The sequence below is a fragment of the Mytilus trossulus genome, chromosome 12, assembly GCF_036588685.1.
Source record: "Mytilus trossulus isolate FHL-02 chromosome 12, PNRI_Mtr1.1.1.hap1, whole genome shotgun sequence".
In the NCBI taxonomy this organism is placed as follows: Eukaryota; Metazoa; Mollusca; class Bivalvia; order Mytilida; family Mytilidae; genus Mytilus; species Mytilus trossulus.
The window spans coordinates 2,262,808-2,286,034 of NC_086384.1; the positions used below are offsets into that span (position 1 = coordinate 2,262,808).

Here is a 23,227-nt window from a genome sequence, read left to right on the forward strand (position 1 = left end):
CAATATGTGCACACCTTGTTTGAAGTAAATGTTGCAAAATACACATTTGGCATATATTCTAATATTAACACAGACACTATATAATACTGTATAAATACCTAACACCCTCCTATAATTCTTATCCCATATTTTCTGTTAAACGGACATCATGTTTTTTACCTTATTTCTAAATTAAAGCAACCATTGTTAGAACATGTAAAACATCCAGACTCCTTTTTATTTCCTTCGATTCAAGCCATGATGCTCAATTAAGTTTTTTTTTATATTACTTAAAAAAATTAATTAAAGATATGTGGTATGATTGCCAATAAGACAACTATCGCTCTGTCTTTAATACTAAAGTTAAAAAATAAAAGTGAAAGCTGTCCTGATTATAGTTTATACCAGAAAATTAATTGGTGAAATAAAAGAATATATTCTAATTCATTTTCATGACTTGATTTGAAACGCATGACTATCAAAGTTGCATCTACTGAAAAATGGACTGGCTAAGTGCGGGCCCTTAATAGTACCATACTTTTCATCATCATGACAAAAATAAATGAATATATAAAAATCTCCACATGAACGCTTCACATGTTCTTTAAGGGCATACGATACTCTTACAGGGGAGGTAATGAAGTTGCTAACGTAAATTGTTATTTTTGCGACGTCAAACTATGACTTATCGGAAAAAAATGCAGTTCTCGACTGATTTTTATCATTCAAACTTTTTTTATCTTAAAGTCGAGTTAATGGAGCTCTCTTTTGTAAAAGGCCATTTGGTTTGATTACGCGAGAAGATTATGTGTGCCAATTTTCATGAAAACGTAAATACTGCAATTTTAATTTGATAAATATACAGTCGTGAACATTTGATAAATATGAGTTATTTCTGAAAAAAATATGTATAAATTTTAGGATACTTATAAAAAAAGAAAATTATTAATTATATAACAAAAAACAATTTGTGTTTATCATTTAAAACCAAAAATGTTTTGTCTTTCTTTCGAAAAGGAAAATACTGCCACAAATTCGAGTTTTGAGCAAACACACAAAATGTTGACCTCATTTAAAACAAAAAGTAGCCCATGAAGGTATATTTTTTATTACATATTTGATTTAATCAGGTAAAAAATAGTCTATATGGAAATTTTTATCAAAAATTTAAAAGTTCAAAACATGAGAATAAACTTATGAATTGTACATGTTCCTTCAAAACTTCAGCAATATCAGTAAATGTAAATATACATGTAGATGCGTAAATATTCCTTTTTGAGCTTAATGTTCTACAACTATCAAATTATCAAATGAGCATCAAACAATCACATTAACAACGTCCGAGGGATTAACATGCTATTGCTTAGTAATGTTTTGTTCGGCATATCTATTTACCTTTTACTGCTATGCGTACGTAATTGAATGTCTCCAGATGAATTCTGGATACAAAAACGTGTATCGTTAGTAGCAAAGTTGACACGATGTTGGTAGGAACTTCATTTTGCTATACATTAAAAGATATATTCATTCATCTATAAACTGTGGAACTTGAGGACGGGGAATCCAAGCATTCGTCTACCAGCATGTGCATGGAAAATATTAGGTCAAGTAAAAATATTCATATTTCATTTACAGAGTTAAACATTGGAACATTATAATACATGTATGAGACATTTTATATATACGCATTAGGAGATAACTGTATTGTATTTTAAGCTCCGACGGCATCAATTGGGGATGTGATGATCGCAAATTAAGTTTACTGGCAACGCGTTAATTGATGTCAATAGATGCCATGTAAATAAATGACGTTATCCAATCAAAATAAACGTTACAAATGTTGTTGCATTAGAATGGTTAATATACGACTTATGTACAACATGATATGTGACGACGTATGACAAAATGTACCCAGATGCCGTAAACGTAATTCTAGCTATGCCGTTGCAAAGTTAACGTTGACGAACATTTGCAAAAATATTTGTTAACACCCTAAACACAATTATTTAACTTATTGTATCACATATACAGCTTATCATGTTTGCGTATTTCTTTATTTTCTTTATATATCAAAGTCTGCAACATTCATTCTAACACGATTCAGTATTTTAACCTTGTTCATATTTTAAGAAAAGAAAATATCAGATGATTTAATAAACCAGTTATGGTGCCCAAAATTTCAGCTATAAACACATTGAATGATAAGAATGATAAACATTTATATTAACGAACAATTAAACTTAAACTATGAATACACTTCACGCAAAAAACATGATTATAAACCATGTTATTGACAAAACATAAAGTTATTTAAGTATCTTGTCTCGGGGAGGGATAACTCATACTTTGTAAAGAATCACTCTGTTCAACCAAAAACTACTCAAACTGACATTATCAAGATGCTTGACTTCTTGACTGACAACATATTTGTTATGTTCCGGGGACGTCTTCTTCTTCAGACTGTCGGTATTTCAATGGTAATCAATTATACCCCTCTTACTGCCGACTTGTTCTTTTATTATTATGAGGTAGACCTTATACAGGAACTCATTAGAAAGAAAGATGAGAAGTTGGAAATATCCTTTCCGCTATATAGATGATGTTCTGTCACTGAATAATTCGAAATTTGGTGACTATGTTGAATGTATCTTTCCCATCAAACCAGAGATAAAGGATGCATCAGATGCAGTTATGTCTGCCTCATATCACGAATTATATCTAGAAATTGACAATACGCGTATGTTTAAACAGAACTTTACGACAAAATAGATGAATTTAGCTTTCCAACAGTAAATTTTCCATTTCTATCTAGCAACATTCCAGCAGAATCTGCATACGGAGTATATATATTCCGATTGATACGATATTCCCGGACTTGTATTTCCTATCACGATTTCCTCGATACAGGGTTGCTGCTCACAAAGAAGCTTCTAAAGCAAGAGTACCAGATGGCGCAGTTGGAATCATCCTTTTGTAATTTTACGGACGCCATCACGAGTATGTTGACTGTTATATGGAATAACCGTTTCACAGATGCAATCGGTTATGTTTCGTATGTCCCAATTACTATCCACTCCCTTTTTCACTACGAATGTGAACTACTGAATAAGACTACTTTCCGGGTTTGTAATAACATGAGCGTTAAGACGGTTGCCACTTGTGGAGCAGGATCTGCTTACCCTTCCGGAGCACCTGAAATCACTTAAAGTTTTTGGTAGGGGTTTGTGTTGCTTAGTGTTTAGTTATCAATGTTGTGTCTTTTGTAATATTATTTGATTGTTCGTCTTTTTTTATTTTTAGCCATGGCGTTGTTACTAGTAGTTTTTTTTATCTATGAGTTTGACTGTCCCTATTGTATATGTCACCCCTTTTTTGTGATATATAAACACCGTAACATCACTATGCAAATAATGAAAAATTCACAATAAGGAACGAAACATCATCCTTTTGTCGTAACTGTTGGAATAGTGTTTCCCGTGTAAAACTAATAAGTCTAAATCTAGAAAAAGACAATTATTACCAGTTGTATTTAGTTTATTTTTTGTAAGTAAATTTTGGCGATATATTTAGAAATTTCTTGATTATTTAACGAACCAATTTTCATCAAGATGAAGGTAACTGTTGTATAATTTGTCAATTAAATGCAATTTAAAACGGGTTTTACTGAGTATGGTCATAAACCGTGATTCATAACAGTACAAGAATAAGCTTTTTAAGGCTTCTATCACATGGGCGGTATTATTGCTTTTATATCTACCACTTGTAGATAAAGTTTGTTGCCGAAACGAGCATTTATGTTATCAATGCAAAAATTAAGAGCTTCAATCATTTCATCACACACCCAGTAAGTATATCCTGCATATTAACCTTTCTCTGTACCAGAGACCTTTATAATGAAAACACTCATAGCTTTTCTAACTAAATTATCTGTTTTATGACCCATTGGCTACGGATTTGTCTCTGTTTTTTTCCCCTGTTTCCTGCAATTTGCAAAATAATTATGTTTCTGTGAATATGGCATGTTAAGTACATTAATAAGATAGAACAAATTTTTGTTAGTTTTATTGAGGTACTTTTTTGTATAACTAGCTTGAATGCTCCTAGGCGGGGTTATAAGACAGTACATTCAGGTGTAACAGGTAAGAGTACAAAAACACCTCAACAACAATAGTTATCACTGATCTATGACCACCAGTGACCGTGGAGCGTAAATACAAGCAAATTTAATTACAAATATGCGTGAACAATGTATATATATTGTAAATGGAATTCATGCTGAGTTATCATAGTAAAGTGTCATCATTGAAAAAAACCCAGGGTGTTCTTTATATTTGTCGTCGTAGATATTTGACATGTTTAGTGATACATTTAATAAATGTACATTTTTTACAGATTAGAAGAACAAAAACAGACAGTTGCCAGATTAACAAAAGAAAATGCTACACTAAAGAAAGAAAAGAAAGAAAAAGAAAAACAACAAGATGACATTGCCAAGTAAGCCATATTTCCAGTATTATGCTGAAATTAAGATTTAATGCATCTTTTTTTTAAATATAAAAATTAAATAATCCAATTAAAGTAGATTTCAACACACCCGAATGTAAAAGGTGTACACGACTATTATTTTATAAAAAAAATCTCTAATTTAATTGCAAATAATTTGATGTGTGCAGACATTCATATCATTGATATGCTTATCAAATAGTCCTTTTGTCTTTACCTTAATGTATACATACCTTAACGTGCATTCGAGGATACTGGTTTAGAGGGCGTACTTCCCCCTTTCGATCTCTAAATAATTTTGAAAATCGCATGTTGTCCACAATATTATTTTTACAAATCTTTAGCGTATTATCGTCTAAATGATTCGTCGCATCGCTCCGCCCGTCAGTATAAATTCAAATATGGGAAACTACACCGTCTTTGAAATATCTTGGATCAGGCCATAATCACAAATTGTATTGCACGAAACAAAACTTAAATGATTGTCGTTTGACTTTAATAAATACTATTTATAAACAAAAATGTCTTAACATTACGTATCTCGAATTATTTTTGAACGATTTTTTCCCGTAATTTAGTAGCTCACTGAACACAGAAATGTGAAACCGTAGAGTAATTTTCAAAAACTTTGAACGACAAAATCATTTTACTCGAATAGTGGTATTAGAATATGGGGATTCTTAAAAATTTTAAAGATTTTCTGGATAATTTTGAATCTCGGTCATTTTCTGAAATTAGCTCCTAACAAAACTTTTGACGTTTTAAGGTAGCACAATACAAAGATTGTTTTACTTCCAACCACTAACCTTTAAAATGCTGTAACTTTCTTATGAATACATAGAAAATAATAAAAGAGGTATATATATAGAGAAAAGATTATGCTTTTGCATTGTTGCAATATTCTTATAATGCAATCATTAAGTAATCAATAATTATGTAATTAGTGGAACATATTGGTCAGTTCACTTGAATGATTTTAGCTCTATCATCTCTTTAACTATACCAAAATATTTTCACGAAATCTTAATCAACACTTCATGGGCTTCAAAAGGGTGTCTCAAATTGTCCTTATGGTATTCCGTTCTCTCATATATCTCTAATTAGTGTAAACATCCTAACCACATAAAAGAAAATAATATTTGTTTAGGATTTAAAATTTCATCTATACATTCTATCTGTAATCGGAATCACCCTTTTGCAGATAATGGCCAGAGGAACAACGTATAATAAATCAACCCTCTAGAGATACCTTTGCAGAAGTTAATTTCATTTAAAAGTGGAAATTTGGTGAAAAAAATATTTTAGACATAGGTAACATTATGATTGGTTACATTTTGGTTGCATAATACTAACATTGCATTAATTTGAAAAAGTAATCTGTTAGCTATTCAAAACTGTTTCATAAATTTTTAAGCATTACCAAGAAAGTTTCAGCATTTTAAAACTTAAGGTTGGAGTTATAAAATCTTTGTATTGTGCTACCTTAACCCTGTAGACCACCATTCCCCATGTGAAATTGTAAATTTTTCTTAAAGATAATTTGAACAACAAAATTATTTTATATTTCTTCTTGTGTTACTTACATTATCTGACGTCAAACACTCGAAGCAATGAATGTGGTTGTTAAATTTGATAGAAGCTTTTTGTGCTTCTTTGCTAAATATTTGTTTGTTTTGAGATGTTGATACAGTGATGACTACTGTACCCATATTTGAAAATACCTTTACCAAGTCAGGAATATAACACGTGTTGTTCATTCGTTTGATGGGTTGCATCATTTAATTTCTTTGTAAATAATTGAAGTATTTTTTATTATCGATATGAGCACACATGTCTTTTGTTGATGAATGTAATTACAATATTTTAAATTGGACAATTTATAACGTTCGACTACTGATCATGATCCATTGGCGCATACTGAACTTTACATAGATGTAATCCAAATATGTTTTCTTTTTATCATTATATTGATGTTTTGTTTCTTTTATTCATGTATTTCAATTTTATATGTTCAGTTTATCTCGAAAATTAACTGAGGAGAAGAAAAAAGTATATAAGCTGGTGGATGAAAACGACACTCTGAAATCAGAATTTATAGCAAGAAAAGTTAAAGAATCTTCAAAGTTAGGCTTACTTTTTTTACATTCATCATTTTAATTTTGTTAATTAAGTGACGTCAAAATATAATATTTTAAGATGCATTTACTTTGCACTTTTATATTCCGGTGAAAATTGAAGATTAACATTCATTCAATAACATTCTAAATGGTTCATCTTTCTCGGTCGAAACTCAGTTTGTTTTATTACTGTTATTGCAATATAAATGTACATTTCAATTGCCCATTATTCAATATACATATAATGTGGTATGTTCCTTTAATGCACACAACAAAAAAAAGAAATGTCCTTCCTATTCAAAGGGTTACTCAGGTGTTATCTGAATTGACGAGGGTTTACTTAAGTTGTCTCCAGAATCTTAGGTTTTCTTCATCGAACCCCTAACAGGAGGAATTGTACATGATATGCATATGATGAAGACATCATCTTTCAATCAGTTAAATCGACGCCTGGAGCTGGCATGTCATCAAGTGCTAGTAGTCAGTTGTTATTTATGTATTATTCTCATTTTGTTTATTTTCTTTTCTTTCATATTCTAACATCGTATCCGGACTTCGCTTAAACTGCGTTTTACTGTGCTTATTGTTGTGCGTTTGTTTTCTACATTGTTAAGAGGTATAGGGGAGAGTGGAGTGGAGGTTTAACATGTTTAACCCCGCCTCAATTTTGCGCCTATCCCAAGTCAGGAGCCGCTGGCCCTTGTTAGTCTGGTATGATTTTTAATTATAGTTTCTTGTGTATTATTCGTAGTTTAGTATGACGTTCATCATCACTAAACTAGTCTGTATATTTGTTTATGTGCCAGCTGAAGTACGCTTCCGGGTTCTAGAGTTTCCCGCTAAATTGAAGACCCATTGGTGGCCTTCGGCTGTTGTTTGCTCTCTGGTCGGGTTGTTGTCCCTTTGACACATTCCCAATTTCCATTCTCAATTTTATTGATTTCCACTAAATAACAAAAGTACCGAAAGTGTTGTATCACACCAACCAACTAATTAGTCAATCAATCAATCAATTAATACTCATATTACCTTACAATAGAAATATAGTTTCGACGAACTCTAACTAACCCCTTAGGTAAACATTGGTAGATATTTATTTAATATTTATAATAATACTATGATGCCAAACACATATAACCATGGTTATTTATCAATACTCTGAGAAGCTTTCAAAATTGTATGTTGATGACAGCTTATAATTAAATAGTATTGTTTTATTAAGATAGAGAACCATTATTCTCACAATGAAGCAGTAAACAAGCATCATCATAACGTATGATTTGGAATGCTGTTAAGTTACATTATAATCGACGAAAATTGGTCCAATAAGTATTTTAGTACGAGAACATCATAATTTGAAATTTTCATAAGTAGCTGTTTTATCTTGCATATAAGTCCTGCATATTAGTACTATTAAATCAGAACATTAAAACCATGTGTCGAGGAAAAACAGATAACATGTTGGCAAAAAAGGTAAAGGGACAAAAAGAACAATAGTGTACAAATACATAATCTATACATAAAATATCAAAACAGAACAACTAATAGTTTTTATAGAATGTAAGTATCATTTATTATGCTGAATGCATTACGATTCGTTTCTGTTTGTTTACAGATATAGTCCACGAATGTATACAAAGATTATATACATTCATAACGGGAAGATTAAGAAAATGATATGTATATGTCGGAGACAAAAAAATAATCAATTGTAATTGTCATTAAAAATGTAGCAATAAATTCAACAAATAAATTTCTGTACAGACTGAAAGAGCATGAACAGACAATAGTCAGACTGACAGAAGACAAGGGTATACTAGAGCAAAAAATGAAAGAAAAACAAAAAGAAGTAGATGACCTTTTAAAGTAAGCCATATAAACTGAATTTAAAATAGATTTTTTAGAGACCAAGAGTACATAATAATTGCAAGTCATTTGTGCTTTATTTATCTAGAAGTATTGAAACAGGGATTTTACATTCACGTTGTTAACGTATAGTTATTCAATTTGAACAGGAACGTATAATGCAATTGGGCAAGTTTGACTCAACCAACCATTGAAATAACGATTGATATACAGTTTCAAAACATATTAACACAAGGATTTAAAAGGTAGAAAATTTTGAGAATTACATGTGCTGAGGGGATGTTGTACCTATTCTTTTCATGTTTGGTGTAAAATCGTTGAAGTTGATTGAAGTTTTAATGTTAAATGCTTAAGTGTAAAACTATTCGTTGATTTCCGGTACTTAACTATATGTCTTTTGTTTTCAATAACAAGCGGTAATATTCTGCTAAATATGATCTGAACATCCATCTTGGAAAAAGGTAATGGTAAAATACAGATGACAACCATTAGTTCAAAGTAAAAAGATAGCAACAGTCAATCAAATGGATGAATTAATCATCTAATCAATCCCAGGGGCATTTTATTGTTCTGAAGTGGTCGTTACGTATTATAATGTGGAAATGTCAATTCATCCCCACAGAAATCGTTCCATACTGAATATAATGGATTTTCTAGTAGCTTCACTTCAATGACCCATAAGACAATATCACTCAAGGTTAAGCACACAACATTAATTTAAAGTGAGAGAGATATACTGTTGGAATATAGGCCAAATTGTTTGCAGATTTTGTAAAATTTTAAATCATTAAAAAAAATTCACGTTTAATTAATAATACATATTTTATTGAATTTTTGCAGGTATCAAACGATCATTTTTCATGGCAAACTTTAAAAAATATATGTAATAAAAGTAATACTTTATATGAATCAGCATAGTAAATGTTCACAATCGACCGTGCCTAATGAATACTCATGCTCGTCTTTTATGAACATATATCTAGTTTTTATTTCATTAATACATTTTCAGATTCAGCAGAAATATATATAAGAATGTGGTTTGACAAGTATTTCCTTATAAATTTAGTTTATATCAATGCATGATTTTTTAAAAACAAAATGATGTGACAATGACCTTTGTTATGTCAAGTAGAAAAAAAGGATACAAATTGGGGAAAAACATCTGTCGATCGATTCTTTAGTCATAGAGTAGAAATGACTTGTGAATTGGTGCAAGTCTATTTTACAGATTGGTTAGGAGTTCATTTATTAAAAGGTTAATGATACTTTCCCTCACATTTGTTTCACTCAGTCACGGGAATGAAATATATGAAATGACAAATTTGCCGAACTGTCAATAAAACAACTATTCACCGGAGTTCATGTCCAGCAACTGCTAGTATAGGGCATCGTTCGGCATTAAACGATGATGCCCTGACATGACAAACAGACAATTCTTTTTATTTTGAATTTTCTAAGTTTTTTTAATCTATACACATGCTTACCTTGTTTGCGTTTGTAAGTGCAAACCATTTCCTATAATTTCCCACCTAAATAATGATATAACCTCAAAATCTTTTTGGATGTCCGAGCATTTGAAATTGAAAACATCTATTCCAAAACAAAGGTGAAAAACATCAAAAGCTGACAAACTTTGAATATTTTTGGGTTATTATAATGAAAAAAATCACAATTCCACAATTGAATTTTTGGTCATACTTTTAATAAAGAGAAAGGGGACCAATCTGAATGAATTTGAATTAAAACAACTATAGGTAGGTGTTAATATAAGAAAGTTTTGTCATATGTTGATGCTTTTTAGTGTCACATTTACCATGTTGTCAATGCATATTTTTTCAACTTCTTTGTTATAAATGATTGAATAAATACATATCTAAGACATTTTATAAGAAAAAACGGATATGGGATATACATGTTTCTGGTAAAATAATATTTTGCATCCCTCAACTATTTTCTCAAAATATTGGCTAAAAAGACTGACTTGATTGGTAATAAAATTTAAAAACATCGATTACTCAAAAATTACTCTTTGGAAATACCCAATTTTTCGCAGAGTTAAGTTTGATTAAAACAGTTTTTATATTCAAGGATATTTTCCACTTGTATCACATATTTTGGAAATAATTCCAGACCGAGATTTCAACGAGACTGAAACGTTAGAAGAATACATTCTTATATCTCGACATTCTAATTGAGCATTCATTTGAATAAGTATGCATACACGTGTTTTGAAACAACGTCTGTACAATGGTTTCCGGAATTTCGGATCTGCTAAAATATGTACTTAAGGTCTGAGGAACAAGCAACATGTATTCCCTTTTCAAATGTCATGCAATGTTTTTATTATTCAAAATTATCAGTCAAAAAGTGTTCCACAATCATCACCAGTTATACAGCTTTCACGTGATTCCATAATTACCCGAATATTCTACATATTTTAAAGTTACGCACATGCATAGGAACTTTATTGTGTTAGATATGTACTACCTTCTGATATATTATTATAATACTCTGGAAGAGATCCAATCTGTAATTAAACATCTACCCAGTAACGTCATACTGTACACGTTCGACGTATGGAGGATAGGATGTTCTAAATTTACAAGAAAATATAATATAGTTGAAGAAATGGCTTATTAAATTTTTTTCCAACCAAACCAATCATACAGTGTTTGTCCTGTTTTAAACAACAGCCATATTATGCATTTTGGCAATTTATAACGTGCGGTCACTGTCTTATTGACGTTTACTTATATAAATGTGCATATTTTCTTAACGTAAATATTTTCGAAATATGTTTCCTTTTATTTTGTTTAGATTATCTCGTGATTTAAGTGAAGAGAAGAAAAAAGTATCTGAACTGGTGGATAATAACAGCAAACTTAAAGCAGAAATGACTAAAGCTGCCAAAGAATGCTCAGAGTAAGGCTTTACTGTTTTTGCATTTACCATTTGTACTTTTATATCCTGGTGAAAAGTTAAGTATTCATTGATGCAATAACTATGCAAATGGTTCATCTGACTTGGTCATGAATAGTTGTATCAGTTTTATTTAACATACAATATCAAAGATAAAACTCTTTCATAATAATATAAATTTCAGTAATATGGACATGCATATTTATTTCCCTAGTTCTTAGTCGATTTATATTTTTCCGGATCTGTTGATTGAAAATAATCATTGTGTAATTTGTTTGTTCTTAGTTTGACATTGGTCTAAATTTGATTATGACATGAAATTTTCTTCATATCCTCTAAAATTCCTATTATCAGGTCATGAAAAAAGGCAACCATGCATGAGGAAGTCACATAAAAAATAACCCACATTTTTGGTAGATTTCTCGATCAGAAGGTTATACGATATATATCCACTCTCGCTAGTTTTAAATAAATAAAACTCTCGCCTTGCCTCTCGTTTTCAATTTTTAAATTTAATTGTCATGAATGAATTCATATCGAATCACATTTGATATAGTTGAAGAATCTATAATTGTATCATGTGATAATTTATTTAAGCTCATACCATATGAGAACTATTCATACCATTTCGAAAGTATAACAAGCAAATAAAATGAACATGAAATCTTACTTGAATTAACATTACTTAAAGGATAAGAAAAATAAACTTCACGATGCACTATTATTACTTATTACAGTATTTTTTTTCGTTGTAACCTTCAACTATTTTAGATAATAAATGTTCTACTAAAGTTATCGATATTTTAATATTCTCTGGGTTATTGTTATAAATCAGGGAATATTCAGGTCGAAGTATTCACAACTTAATTATTTTGGGTAAAACTCGGGGGTCTTAGTAGTAACAATAGCCTGTCAACATTTAGAATGGGAGTTCAAACCCCACATGTTACAACTAGCACTCGGCTTTTATCTAAATACACTAGGCATGTCAGTTTTATTACGAGGGAATGTGGTTCTCTCCGAGAAATCCAGCTTCCGCAACGAATAAAACAACACCGCCACAAAAAAGTCAATAGTGCTATAAATAGCGTGTTAAACTAATTAATCAATCAAACTATAAAAACACTCATCAACCTAACAATAAGCATTATTGCTTGAATAGACAGAACCTTATTAACCTGTCTATTCAAGCTAGGGAGTGCAAGATATTCCTGGTCGCTCCGCTATTGGCATCAGTAAAGTTATTGACAAATGTTGAACATGTTTCGAATACTGATGAAAGATGTGTTTAGAACAATAGTATTATGGCTACGAGGAAAGGTAAAGTTACACAAAATACTGAACTTCAAGGAAAATGCAAAACGGAAAGTCTCTACTAAAATAGCTAAATCAAAAGCTCTAACACATCAAACGAATGAATAACAACAGTCATATTCCGGCATTGGTACATATATTCCATAAACAGACATACATATTTTGTCATCCGTGCATCCAATTTAGCAGAATCCGACAAAAAAGTCAGTACGGACACCGAAAATGTTTCAACGAACCATACTCATCTTAACCATCTCAAAACCAGATTCCGTAATTTTCTTAATAGCAGCAACCCTCTAAAACGCACTTTTATTGGAAAACAAACTAACGAAAGAATATACCAGCAAGATAGTTCGAAACTTTATATAATGGTATACATTATATAACTAGAGTAAAATGATTCTGACGCAAACATTTGTTTCATATTCTATACGATATTATCATTATCAAATACATATGCAAGTACCCATGGCTGTGTATCAAATACTAGTCTAACCAGGTTCATTTTGTTTTTCAAATTGTAGTATGGTGATAGCTAATTATATAACAAACAAATAAGAGTTTTCGTTTTACTTAACACCTCAATTAAATCGGGTGGGAAACCGTGCCTTGTTAACGCACCTTTACCTATTACTTCTATAAAATGAGAAAAAATATAAACCATATGTCGGGAAAAAACAGATCACATTCTTGCAAAAAAAAAGAACACCGATGAAGAGACAATCAACAGTATACAAGTATTCACATTAAACATATTTTTTGACGTCAAACACGCGACACAGTTAATGTGGTTTCAAATTTGATAGATGCTTTTTGTGCTTTTTTGGTTAAATATTTGTTTGTTTTGCGATTGTGACACAGTGATGACTGCTGTACCCATATTTTGACTATTTCACCTATTATATCTGTGTTGTTCCCGCATCGTTGTGAATGTAATGGAATAATTTGATATGACTGTCATACAAGTGAGAAGTTTAGTGCTATAAAACCAGGTTCAATCCACTATTGTCTACAATTCAAAATGTATGTACCACTTCGGGAATATGACAGTTGTTGTTTATTCGTTAGATGTGTTTTTATCATTAAATTTTGCCATTAGATTAGGAACTTTCCGTTTTTAATTTCCTCGGAGTTAATTGGTTTTTGTGATTTTACTTTTTTCTACTTTCTACAAATACCAACCAGAATAAGCAAATGATAGTATTATCCTTACAGAACGAATAAGCAAAAGCATTCGGAAGCCACACTTACAGAAAACAAAGGTACTCTAGAACAAGAAATGAAAGAACAACTAAAAGAAGAAGATTATCCTTCAAAGTAAGCCAAAGGAACTGAATTTTAATTAAAAAAATCAAATGTAGACTTGGGGTATATGAGACAACTAGTGCATGACTGTGGAGCCATACGTGCGTTTAAATCTAACAGTAATTGTTAGAGGATTAATATTTGCGGTGTTTACATTTAGGTATTAGTATGATGTATGTAAATATAAGACAAGTGAACAAGTGTGACTCAACTAAATAGTTAGAGAATACTATAATTTTTATAAAGATATAAATTTAGTTAAGTTTAGTGAAACTCAACCCTTTCCCTACACCTCTAGCGAATGTAGAAACATAACACACAGCAATATTCACAGTAACACACTGTTTTAATGAAGTCCGAGTCCGATTTCGGAAAAAGAGAAATTAAGCAAAATGACAATGCTACATTCATTAACGAAGAACTAGTAACAGTAACTGACATTCAAACTTCAGAACTCAATTAAACTTATTGACAGATTATGTGTTTATCATATGAATATCAAGGACATACCCTCCCGTTAGAGGTTTAGTATCATACCATAATAACATATATGAGAATGATTCAACCTGAATCATGCCTCCAAATGATTTTAGAATAAATGGTTATTTTTAATGCAATAAATCCAATGATTGGCTACCATTACCGTCACACGCCGATCTTATGAATTCAGAATTACATACGACACACATGAAAATATATTGTTAGTGTGACGATGCTTTATCACGGAAATATCTAGCCTTACCAATAACAAACTGTACACTGACATATTTTGTATACAAAGACGATAACTATTTTTCATTAGCACCTAAATAACTATATGTGTATTCTTGACAGGAAAAGTGAAGGAACTCTCCAAATGCAAAAGAGTATATTCAAACAAGAAAATGAATTGGAATCAAAAAGAAAAGAAATGAATATGGTGTGTATTTACTATCATAAAATAGGTTGTATGTGAAAATAAATAAACTATGAGAAAGGAACAGATTGCAGAACGAAATATGTTTCTAACAGAAATGCTGACTACTGAATGCCTTTTCTACTACTGAAAACAAAGTTATTTTTGTGAATACTCTGTTTTACTTACCCATCTTGCGGCGATTAAACTTCTCGATTTCAGATGTGTTTGACGTAGTAAAATAACAAAAGATTCAAGTTTTATCTATTCGCAACGATTTATATTTGGACTATTTTTCTACTCGCGAAAAATCACAAAAAAATACATTGCTCGGGAACATTAATTGGTTCCCAGTATACAGTATACATTATCAAGTTTATTTTGATTTATGAAATTTACGTCTCTGCGACGTTAGCATTAGAATGTTATAACCTTTCTGATAAGCCCGAGGAGCGAGAGCACACCATGATCAATAATGTTTCGATCCCTTACAAAAATTGTTAAAATCCAGATATGGTGTTACAAGTTTTGCATCTCATGTTTGCTGTGTCAATATTTTTTTATATAAAAGATTATTTAAACTAGATCTGTTTGGTAATACATTCAAAACTAAAATCAAATTTGTAACATTCAGTGATCCGTTTTTTTGGCGTTCTACATGGCAGTCAGCAATATTTGAGAATATTCGTTGTTCGGACCTGATCATGCTGATTTTCAATTGCGTTTTGTTGAAAACAAAATCTTCACTTTTTGTGTTTTTGACAGAGGGGCGAAAGATACCAGAACAAAAAGACGAATAATAGAACACATGAGACAAAATAGAAACTTAAACCTAAGCAACACGAACCCCACCAAAAACGGGGAAATCTCAGGTGCTACGGAATGGTAAGCAGATCCTACTTCACATGTGGCACCCGTTTTACAAACGCAGTAAATTTTCTTATTCGGTATGTCACATTCGTATTGAAAAGGGACGTGTAATAATAACGACATAAGGAATACATCCGATATCATCTGTGAAACGGTTATTCCATAACGGCCAACCAACTCTTGATGGCGTCCGTAAAATTTACGAAGGGATGATTTTGAATTCACCATTTAGATCTATTGGTTTAATAGCTTCCTTATGAGCAACAACACTCTATCAATGACATCATGATAGGAAACACAAGCCCGGGACTTTCGTATCAAATGGGAGATATATAATCCGTATAAAAATGTTGTTTGAGCTGTATTTTTTTTACAGTTTTTTTTCTTTCGGCTTGTTTCCATATAAAATGTAAGAATAATAGCCAACGATTAATCTCACAGGGCGATAGATCATATGGCTATGATACAGAACAATACAAAATATAATATTTAAAAAGTCTCAAAGAAAACAACATCATCACATACCAAATAAAATCACGAATAATTGTTAAATTTTATTGATAACTAATATCCTTCGTCGTGGCAGTTAATTTGAAATCATAATCTTGAACGTAATTATAAATATCACGAATCAATACGCTGGTAATATATATATATATAAACTTTCGGTGGCCATATGTTACCTTTCCACGTCAGTTTTAATCTAGCGGCGTACTACAGTACATGATATATAAGGCATGAGGATGTTATTGTTCAGATCAGCTAAATTATCTATAGAAAAGGATCCTACAAATTAATGTTTGATACAGTCACAGAAAATATGGCGTTCCCTCAAGATATTATGACGATCCCTCAATATGCTATAACGTTTCCACAAGATAGTTATCTTGTTCCCTCAAGATAATATGTCGTTCTCAGATGATAGTTATCTCGGTACCACAAGATAGTTATCTCGTTCCCTCAAGATAACATGTCGTTCTCACAAGATAGGTATCTCTTTCTTTCAAGATATTATCTCGTTACCTCAAGATATTATGTCGTTCTCTCAAGATGCTATGTTGTTTCCACAAAATAGTAATCTCGTTCCATTAAGATGCTTTTTTATGTCGTTTCGACAAGATAGCTATATCGTTCTCTCAAGATGTTATGTTGATCACTTAAAATAGTCATCTCGTTCCAATTTGATACTATGTTGTTCCCTTAACATAGCTATAACATTTATTGATATAGGTAACTACATAACATCTTGAGGGAACGAGATATCATTTTGAGGAAACAAGATAGCTATCTTGCGGAAACGACATACCATCTTGAGGGAACGACATAACATCTTGAGGGAACGATATTACTATCTTATTGTAACGACATAGCATCTTTATGAACGACATAGAATCGTGTGGAAACAAAATATTGTTGTCCCTTTCATGGCCGCATTCTACCACCGTATTAATCGGACGTTTGCATGCATATGCCTTGATTAACACTCCGGTACATTTGAACACATATTTGGGAAGCTTACAATATTGAGGGAGCGAGATAAATATCTTGTTGAAACAACATAGCATCTTGTTGGAACGAAATAGCTATCTTGTGGAAACGACATAGCATTCTAAGGGTACGACATAGCATTTTAAGGGTACGACATAGTATCATGAGGGAACGAGATAACTATATCTTGAGGGAACAACATAAGATCTTGAGGGAACGAGATAACTATCTCGAGGGAACAACATAACATCTTAAGGGAACGACATAGTATCTTGAGGGAACGAGATAAATATCTTGTGGAACGACATGGTATCTTGAGGGAACGAGATAAATATCTTGTGGAACGACATAGTATCTTTAGAGATAAAGATACATATCTTGTGGGAACGACATAGTATTTTTAGAGATAGAGAAACATATCTTGTGAGAACGACATAGTATTTTGAGGGATCAATATGAAAACTTGAGGGTATAACATACTTTTTTCTTTCATGGCCGCATTCTGCCACCTTAAAAAGGTCTAATTACTAAATCAGATAATTCTTGTTATCATAGTAATTTAAAGACTTCAAGTAAAGGTATGGTGACAGAATGCGCCCATTAAAGAAAGAAAAATATGTTGTTCCATCAAAATACTATGGCGATCCGTAATAATAGTTATCTCGTTCCATCAAGATGTTATGGTGTTTCCTCAAGATCGTTATTTTGTTCCGTCAAGTTACTATGTTGTGCCCTCAAGCTATAGTTATCTCGTTCTATCAAGATGATATGCCGTTCCCTCAAGATGCTATGTCGTTGCAACAAGATAGTTATCTCGTTCCTTCAAGATACTTCAAGATACTATGTAGTTCCAACAATATACTATGTCGTTTCCATAAGATAATTATCTCGTTCCCTAAAAACACTTTATCGTTTTAAGATGGTATGGTGTTCCCTCAATATATTAATTGTTCCTGCAAGATAATTCAAAGGAGGGAAAAAATCACATATTAGTAAAAATAAAAGTAAGTAAACCAACCAATAGCCTAACACATTAAATAAAATCAATTACTTATTATATATGTGGAGACATTTAAACCCCCAAAGAATTAAAATGGAAACGTAAAAATCCAGTCCTGTCTTGTAAAATTGACATGTTTCTTGTTAAAAACATTTCGTGTTAAACATTAAGTCATGTAATATTAGGGATATTCCTATTAATAGCACTAACCATAAAGCAATCTCCATACAATTGCAATCTGGCTCAACTGAAACATGAGGCCCGGGATACTGGAAATTACTCTCGGGATTCTCGGCGAGCAAGATAATTGATACAATATAAGTAAAATCAAAAGTCAATTGTTCATAAAACAATCAAAGGTCTCTCTACCACCGAGATCTATTTTGATATGAAAATATTTGAAGTCGGTTTTATATGTCATTTCTAGCGTCAAATGATGTTTTATTGTATGCTAATTCCATATATACATATATATGTTCGGTTTCTACATAAAAACAAATTAATAAGGTAATTAAATTGTGACTTCTGGTACGAAAACTGACACTTCCAGTATCATTTGGTAGTTTTCTTGACACAGCTTCCAACAATATACTTTTTACATTAAATATGTACATAGATAGATACTCCTCCCGATTTACACAAGGTCACTTCCGGGAGGCTTTCCAACTTCAAATGATAATAAAAAAAAGGTTGCATGACTTTATCATGTATTCATATGACGTAAAAGCAAAGGTCAAAATCGACCACTTAGGGCTATATTTTCATGTAGACTAGGTGATCAATTGGTCTTATGCGTTTGACAAAAGACTGGTGGTGTTGCCATGATGTCAGTAAAGCAAAGTTAAGAATCTTGCTAAGGGAAGAACAGAAATTTGCTAAAGGAAATATGAAGTTCAAACATTGTTACGCTGAATATGACAAGTGTTACATACATGTTATAGTGTAAGACCTGTATATTCACCTGGTGTCCAATGAAGAACGTCTGTCATAAAGTTGTCACATGATAGGACGTGTCTGTATGTATAAGTTAGTGTTCAGATGACATGTTAAGAAAAGTTAAATATTTTAACAAACACTTGTCATAAAATATACTGAAATGTATTATGTATATGAATATGGTTTCTCGTTATGCATTGTTCGCCGTTTTATACTCATTGTCTATGCTATTTGCTTTCTTATATAATATGTTATCAATCAACAAAGGGAACATATCGAACATGCTAATCATTACATTTAATACTTAATAGGTAATGCATAAATCTAATGCACAATTACCTATCTGAAGTTGAATTTAGCTCACAATGGTACAACCTCTTTAATATATTTTTCTAGGAGTGTGATTTTATTGAGTGTAGATGTGATATTCATCCAGTTCTCAAGCAGAAACAGTTTAAAGAAAGGGTTGTAAAGATTTTGAAAGCTAGGAAAATCAGCTTTAATCCTACAACATTAGAAATGACATGCTCGATAGACCAAATGACTTTATTTAACCAACACATTAACAAAGAATTTGGTGGCGACATTGCTCTGTTTTCAAAAGATATACCGGATGTACTAGCAGAGGGTTGTAGTAACCAAACGAAGTCAAATCTTAAAACATATGTTAATTCCCAACTAGTTGTGGAAATTAACATTTCATACATGGAATATCAAATGCTTCACTTTTTTTCCCCTGATTGTCAGTTGCTTAAAGGTTCTCCAACATATGAAAATGGGTGTTTGCGTAAATTGCTTCAAGAAGGTGAATCAGAATGTGAATTTAATACATTTGTGCAATCAAAATCAATGTACTTTGAGTCGCTAACTACTTCCAATATCAATATGCCTGACGGTTGCATAATTAGTGATAACAAATTAGAAGAGATTGAAACTGAGCTTGAGATTATTTCTCCTGAAATATTCTGTTCCCGTTCAAAGGATGCAAAAACACTCATATTGAAGAGCAATCGGTCTGAAAAACTATTCATGGCAAAATTAAAATGTGAAAATGTTTTAGGTATTAAACAGGAAGGTAGAATAGGTCGCAGAGCTATAGTATTTACTACTGATCCTCCGTCTACAAAGGAAGGACATGAGCAGATGGACAATAAGTCATTTAGTGTGACTTCTTCAAGATCATCATTTTCTCGGAGCTTAAATGGGGGATCCAGATCTCCATTAGCATCTCCCCAAAGTGTTGCTATTTTTAAAACTTCAGAAGGTTTATTGATCCATTTACATTTAGGAAACATTCTTAATTTGAAAGTAGATTGTATAGTAAACGCAGCAAATGAGGGTTTAGGTCATTATGGAGGAGTAGCAGATGTGATATCAAGAGTGGCCGGTTATGGCTTCCAGCAGGAGAGTGATGATTACATTCAAAGACATGGCCAGTTGAATGTTACAGAATGTTGTACCACATCTGCTGGCAATCTTCCATATCAGTGTGTAATACATGCAGTAGGTCCAAGATGGTATAACTATAATGACAAAAGAAAATGTGCAAATGACTTGGAAGAAACTGTTAAAAACTGTTTCAGTGTAGCAGAGAAGAAGATGATGAAATCTATAGCAATACCAGCAATAAGTTCAGGTAATTTTTAAAATTTCAGGCGTAAATATAAAATTTTAATCCCGGTATCTATGATGAGTTTAAATACATCCACTGGGTCGATGCCACTGCTGGTGGAGATTTATTTCCCCGAGGTTATCACCAGCCCAGAAGTTAGCACGTCTGTGTTAACTTGAGTTATCATCGATATGTTCATAATTATAAATTAACTGTTAACAAAACTTTGAACTTTTGAAAAACTAAGGCTTTTCTACCTCAGAAATAGATTACCTTAGCTGTATTTGGTAAAACATTTAGGATTTTTTGGTCCTCAATGCTCTTCAACTTCGTACCTTATTTTGGCCTTTTAAATAGTTTTTGATTCGAGCGTCACTGATGACTCTTATGTAGATGAAACGCTTGTTTGGCGTACATATGAAATTTTAATCCTGGTATCTATGATGAGTTTATTTGCAACCACTGGGTCGATGTCACTGCTGGTGGAGATTTATTTCCCAGAGGATATCACTAGCCCAGTAGTCAGCACTTCTGTGTTGACTTGAGTTATCATCGATATGTTCATAATTATAAATTAACTGTTAACAAAACTTTGAATTGTTGAAAAACTAAGGCTTTTCTACCTCAGGAATAGATGCCGTAGCTGTATTTGGTAAAACTTTAAGAATTGTTGGTCCTCAATGCTCTTCAACTTTGAACTGTATTTGGCCTTACAAACATTTTTTGATTCGAGCGTCACTGATGCGTATTATGTAGACGAAACGCGCGTCTCGCGTAAATTTTAATTTTAATCCTGGTATCTTTGATGAGTTAATTTATACTGAGTTTTGTAATGAATACTAGTATAATTGACAAAATGACAAACATAAGAAGGGACTATTAACAGTTACTTGTCTTTCCGCAAGACATACATGACTTTTAATACCAGTTGACATAAAATATAACAATCTGTGAACGACCATTATGATGGCAATTTAGTATTACAAATACAAAAAAAAAACAATTATATTTGGTTATATTTCATAAACAGGTTAAGCCTAACGCAAATAAGGACCATATTCACACCTCAGAAAGACCAAAAAATTATCCTGTTCCAGGATTTGAAAATAATTCAACTTCACGGCACCCCAATGAAAACTTATTTATAAATAAAATAGTTTTTTATACGTTTCCTTTGAGCTTTACCATTATCATTTGTTCGATATGACATTATACATGTATTTCAACATAGCTAAATGTACACGTTCTGCATGAACAGATAAAGTATCAACTGATGTAAGTCAAAGGCTACGTTTGACATAAAGACGACTAGAAAAGTCTGCATTTAAAAAGTAGTTATCAAAATATCTTACATACATCAGTTTTAAAACTCAAACAATATAATAAGCATGGACTTGTACTAATGTCAAATTGTTCGTATGTCTTTTATGATTTGTAACTGAGAGCCTTGGTCCAGTTTATACACCAAGAAATTCCTTTCAAAAGCTTTTTAATCTTTATAATTCTTTACAATTTTTCACATTCACGTTTATTGAAGAATAGTATATGTCATCAAATTGGTCAGGCAGTTTATATACAGCTTTATGTATGTACAGTTTATATACAGCTTTACGGTTGTACAGTTGATATACAGCTTTACATATGTACAGGTTATATAAAGCTTTACGGTTGTACAGTTGATATACAGCTTTACATATGTACAGTTGATATACAGCTTTACAGATGTACAGTTGATATACAGCTTTACAGATGTACAGTTGATATACAGCTTTACAGTTGTACAGATGATATACAGCTTAACAAATGTAGTTTATATACAGTTTTACTAAGGTACATTTGATATTGATTTTTAGAGCTTTACATCAAAATTACTTGTAGTAAATTAGCTGTTTAGCTATGAAAAAAACACAAATAAAGTAGAGATAATCAATCACAGACAACCATACCCTCTTCAACACAAAGAGACATTTATATTTTTGGCAATTCTCAGCTGAAATGTTGATCAAATTTTACAAAACTGGTATTTTGCAGGTATCTTTGGCGTTCCAAAGGAGGTATGTTGTAGGGAATTTAGTAAAGCAGTTCAAGATTTCAGTAGAAAAAATGGTAACAAAACTTGTTTAAAGGAAATCCATTTTGGTGATAAGGATGCAGGGATTGTCAGCATGATTCAAAAGGAATTCAGTCAAATATTTAATGCAATTATCTCTACCCAATGACCAATGCAGAGTGTAGAGAATTCAAACATGAAGAATCGTGCACGTTTTTCGATTAAAAAGACAGACACAATACGAAAATAACCATCAACATGACAATTCTGAAGATAGTTTAGTTCAATTTCAGGAAAAAAAAGATATTCTAAAAATGATTCATTGATTCAATGCTTCAATTCTTAATCATTTAAGAAGACATGACTACAAAGG

General features: G+C 31.8%; 1 protein-coding gene across 1 annotated transcript in view; it reads left to right on the forward strand.

Annotated features, from left to right (window-relative positions):
- Window positions 1–23,023, forward strand: part of LOC134693480 (putative autophagy-related protein 11) — a 39,903-nt gene extending 16,880 nt beyond the window's left edge. The window contains exons 5-11 of the mRNA XM_063554314.1: window positions 6,498–6,605; window positions 8,364–8,465; window positions 11,283–11,387; window positions 13,914–14,015; window positions 14,838–14,922; window positions 19,589–20,828; window positions 22,836–23,023. Of these exons, the coding sequence (XP_063410384.1) occupies window positions 6,498–6,605; window positions 8,364–8,465; window positions 11,283–11,387; window positions 13,914–14,015; window positions 14,838–14,922; window positions 19,589–20,828; window positions 22,836–23,023 (1,930 nt within the window). The remainder of the gene's footprint in view (window positions 1–6,497; window positions 6,606–8,363; window positions 8,466–11,282; window positions 11,388–13,913; window positions 14,016–14,837; window positions 14,923–19,588; window positions 20,829–22,835) is intronic.
- The last annotated feature ends 204 nt before the right edge of the window (window positions 23,024–23,227 follow it).